This window comes from Penaeus chinensis, chromosome 35 (genome assembly GCF_019202785.1).
Source record: "Penaeus chinensis breed Huanghai No. 1 chromosome 35, ASM1920278v2, whole genome shotgun sequence".
In the NCBI taxonomy this organism is placed as follows: domain Eukaryota; kingdom Metazoa; phylum Arthropoda; class Malacostraca; order Decapoda; family Penaeidae; genus Penaeus; species Penaeus chinensis.
This window is the reverse complement of record NC_061853.1, coordinates 8,436,763-8,440,984: the sequence shown is the minus strand read 5'-3', so window position 1 is coordinate 8,440,984 and position 4,222 is coordinate 8,436,763. Positions and strand designations below refer to the sequence as shown.

Here is a 4,222-nt window from a genome sequence, read left to right as displayed (position 1 = left end):
ACACACACAGACATATATATAAATATATATATATATATATATATATATATATATATATATGTATGTATGTATGTAAATATATGTGTGTGTATTAATGAATTCCCTTCCCTCACTTCCCTACGATTACTACGTCCCTCCTCCTCTTCCCTTTACTTCTCTCCCCTCCGCGTCTTTCCCTCCCCTCCCCTTCCCCATAACTTTCCCTTCGCCTCCCCTTCCCTTTCCCCTTCGCCCCGCCTCCCCTTCCCTTTCCCCTTCGCCCCGCCTCCCCTTCCCTTTCCCTCCAACACTAAACTCACGCCCCTCCTCCTCTTCTTCCCTTTACTTCCCCTCCCCTTCCCCATGACTTCCCTTCCCCGGCCTATTCCCCTCCTTCCATTTACTAAACCCCCGCCTCCTCCTCCTCCTTCCCACAGGCTCTCCTCATGACCCTCTTCTTCGGGTGTGTTGTCGCCGCCCCCCAGTTCACCCCCGCCCCCCCCGCCCCGACGCCCGTACCCATTCTCATGGACGAGAGGGACCCCATTGACAACTATGGGGGTTATGGGTTCAGGTGAGTGCATGGGTCGGGGTTTATTTGGGTTGAGAATGGTTTAATAGGCGGTTCTTTTGGAAGGTTATGTGTTTGCCTATATTTTTTTTCCATTTAGGTTTTTATTTGTATTTGTATTTTTCATTTATTCTCGTTACCTTTCTCTGTAGATATGTCTATCTGTTTTTTTCCGTGTGTGTGTGTGTGTGTGTGTGTGTGTGTGTGTGTGTGTGTGTGTGTGTGTGTGAGTGGGTGCGTGGGTGTGTGTGAGTGGGTGCGTGGGTGTGTGTGATTCTCTCTCTCTCTCTCTCTCTCTCTCTCTCTCTCTCTCTCTCTCTCTATCTATCTATCTATCTATCTATCTATCTATCTATCTATTCTTCCTCTCTCTCTCAGTATATGTAATTAATTGAAAATAATTAAATAAGCATAAAGATTAATAGTATATGGACGTTGGAAAACAGTGAATACAATATATGGAATTTATTAGTTTAGGGGTAAGGCTAAAGCCATATACAGGCAAGTGAATATTACACAGAAAACATTCGTAACTACACATTCATAATATTTGCAACGGCAAGGCAAAATTATGTCCCTTTAAAATCACAATTAACAGTAAACATGCACACTACTCATAGTAAGGTGCACTTTATATCATTCATAACTTGAAAGGAAATCTTGACTACACACGAACGCATAAATCTTACTCATAGATCAACACATCTTCACTATATTTTTTAGTAATATGTCTTAATTTTATCCATTATTCTCTTTCTCTTTTCCTTTTACTTTTTCCCCTTCTTCCCTATTCTTTTGCGACTCTTCTCTTCTTTTTCCATCTATTATCTTTCTAATTTCATCATCTTTATAAATCTCTTTCTCTCTCTCTCTCTCTCTCTCTCTCTCTCTCTCTCTCTCTCTCTCTCTCTCTCTCTCTCTCTCTCTCTCTCTCTCTCTCTCTCTCTCCCTCTCTCTCTCCTTCCTCTACTTCTCTCTCATTTTTTTCTTATTCCTTCTTTTCTCCTTTCTTCTTCTTCGCCGTCTTCATATTCTTCTTCTTCTTCTCTTCTTTTCCTCCTCCCTCTCTCTTTCTCGATCTTCTTCTCCTCTCCCTCCCTCCTTCTTCTCTATCCCTTCTCCCTGCTTATCTCCTCCCCCTCTCCACCCCATTTTATCTCACCTTCTTCCCCTTCTTCTCTCCTCCCCCTCTCCACCCAATGTTATCTCACCTTCTTCCCCTCTTCTCTCCTCTCCATTTTATCTCACCTTCTTCCCCTTCTTCTCCCTCCGCCAGGTTCCGCACCGGTAACCGCATCAACTTCTCCGAATCCTCCGCTCCTTCTGGTCCCCTGAGGAAGATCGTCACCAAAGGATCCTATTCGTGAGTGTAGGAGTCTGTGACGTCACGGTTAAGGAGCATGTGGCGAGGTCGTGACGTCATTGGGAAAGAGTATGGTGGGGGTCGTGATGTCATTGGGAAGGAGTATGGGGTAGTCGTGACGTCATTGATATGGCGAATGGGAGGTCGTGACGTCACTGGTACGGCGTTTAATTAAGAGTATGGGAGGTAGTGATTGGTTTGATTGACAGCGAGATCGTGATGTCGTTGGTTTGAATATGAACGGGTCGTGACATCATTATTAGAAAGAGAATGAAGTCGTTACGTCATTGCTTAAATAAGAATGAAATCATGCCGTTCTTTTAATCATGAGCGCAGTCGTGACGTCATTGTCTTAAATAAGAGCTAAGTCTTGAAGTTATCATTTTCAGTATGGGTGAATTCGTGACGTCACTGTTTTGAGTATGGATAATTTTTTTCAAACTGAACATCAATCGTCATTTGAGGAGTTTTATCCCAACCCTACGCAGCATATTGCCGTGGTTAAGGTTTGGACATATGGTGATTAGTAAACTTTCCTAGCTATTACGAACGAATTGGTAAGGTTTAAATCTGCCCTAAAATTCGTGTTTCGCCGAAATAAAGGAAATTTTTCAAAGCTACACTTTGCAATATGACTCGTGAATCATACGAGCAACGGGCGTCGACCAAAGCAAGTGAATTTCCAGTGAGGTTGGACAACAAATAAAATAAGTGAATAGGCCAACAGAATAGGGAGATAAAATAAGCAAATTGGCCAACTGGATAGGGGAAATAGGACAAGTAAAAAGAGAAAGTGAATCTGACTAATGGGGCAAATAGAAGCGAGCAGAAAGGAAAATGACGTCGACTGGATTTCTTTATTATCCGACCGAAGGCGATGTCATTCTTGATGAGTACCGGGATGTCACACCCAAGTAGCAAGGCTCTCGGACGTCAGCGTTTTGAGGACTGATTTGTTTTGCTAATAGCTAGTATCTTGTTCTTTATTTGTGGTTTTGTGTTTGTGATTTGTATTTGCATGATGCTATTTTTTTTTCAATCCTATTTTTGGATGTTTGGATTCACGGTCTCATTGATATCCCATTTAAGTTTCCTTTATAAGTATAAAGCAAGTAGAGTAAATAGAAAGGTCTAATGTATATAATTAATAATTACATAAAGCCCTAACACTTATTACCAAGCCACATTACCATTCAGTAAAAACTCGCCCTCAGTCATACAGTCCATCATATCACCATCAACCAACCTAACAACCATTTAACAAACACCACAATGCATCACCATCAACCACATCTACCATCACCACCAACCACGTCTACCATCACCACCAACCACGTCTACCATCACCAGCAACCCAATCCCCGACCATCCAGCTCAACACCACCCAATTACAAAGCCCAATTTTCACAACAACCACAACAATCTTTACTCATTACCCAAACCATCAAGTTCACCACAACCCAATTACAGGCCTAATCACCACAACACCTCACAACCGCAACTAATTATCCTCATCATGTCATACTTCTAACCCCACCTCCCCCCCCCCGTCCTCCTCTCTCCACCCTCCCCCCCCTCTCTCTTCCACCGCAGCTTCCACCATCCCGACGGATCCCTCCATCACCTCACCTACACTGCCGACGAGAATGGATACCGCCCCGTGTCTGACATGATCCCCACGCCCTACCCCCTCCTCCCCTGGCAGGTGGAACAGGTACGTTCTCTCCCCCCTCCTTCACCCCCTCTCCACTTCTTCTCCCATTCATCCACTTCCTCTCTTCCTCTTGTAGGTGGAATTGATACATTCCCTCCCCCCTTCCTCCCCCCCCCTCAAATGATATTTGGAATAGGTGCGCCCTCTGCCTCCCCTCCCCTACCCATTTCCTCCCCCCCCTTTACTCCCTCTTCAATTGGCCCGTGGGACAGGTACGCTCCCCTTCCCTCCCCTCCCCTCCCACCTCCCTCTACCCCCAGCCCCCTTCCTCCCTTGGCAGATGGAATAGATAAGCTCCCTTCCCCCCTCCCCTCTAACCCGCCTCTCCCTCCCCTGCCAATCACCCTGGCACTGAGAAGATTCCAGAAGGCGTTGCAATTAGTCTGATATATGGTTGATAATTAACCCTCCCCCCCCCCCCCCCCTGTCGGTCACCCTGCCACTGGGGAGATTGTGTCAGGGTTTGGTTTGATATATGACCGATAGTTAATTAATTTTTGTTATCTGATAACTGGTCTTCCTATATTGTCACTAATTTGATATGATATCGATAGTCCGTTATTATATTCTGTCATTTATACTTGTGATTGGTGAA

At 44.7% G+C, this 4,222-nt stretch overlaps 1 protein-coding gene across 1 annotated transcript in view; it reads left to right on the top strand.

Moving 5' to 3' along the window:
- Positions 1-422: 422 nt before the first annotated feature.
- Positions 423-4,222, top strand: part of LOC125044464 (cuticle protein AM1199-like) — a 4,376-nt gene continuing 576 nt past the window's right edge. Inside the window, exons 1-3 of the mRNA XM_047641146.1 lie at positions 423-553; positions 1,827-1,913; positions 3,507-3,627. Of these exons, the coding sequence (XP_047497102.1) occupies positions 426-553; positions 1,827-1,913; positions 3,507-3,627 (336 nt within the window). The 5' untranslated portion in view covers positions 423-425. The remainder of the gene's footprint in view (positions 554-1,826; positions 1,914-3,506; positions 3,628-4,222) is intronic.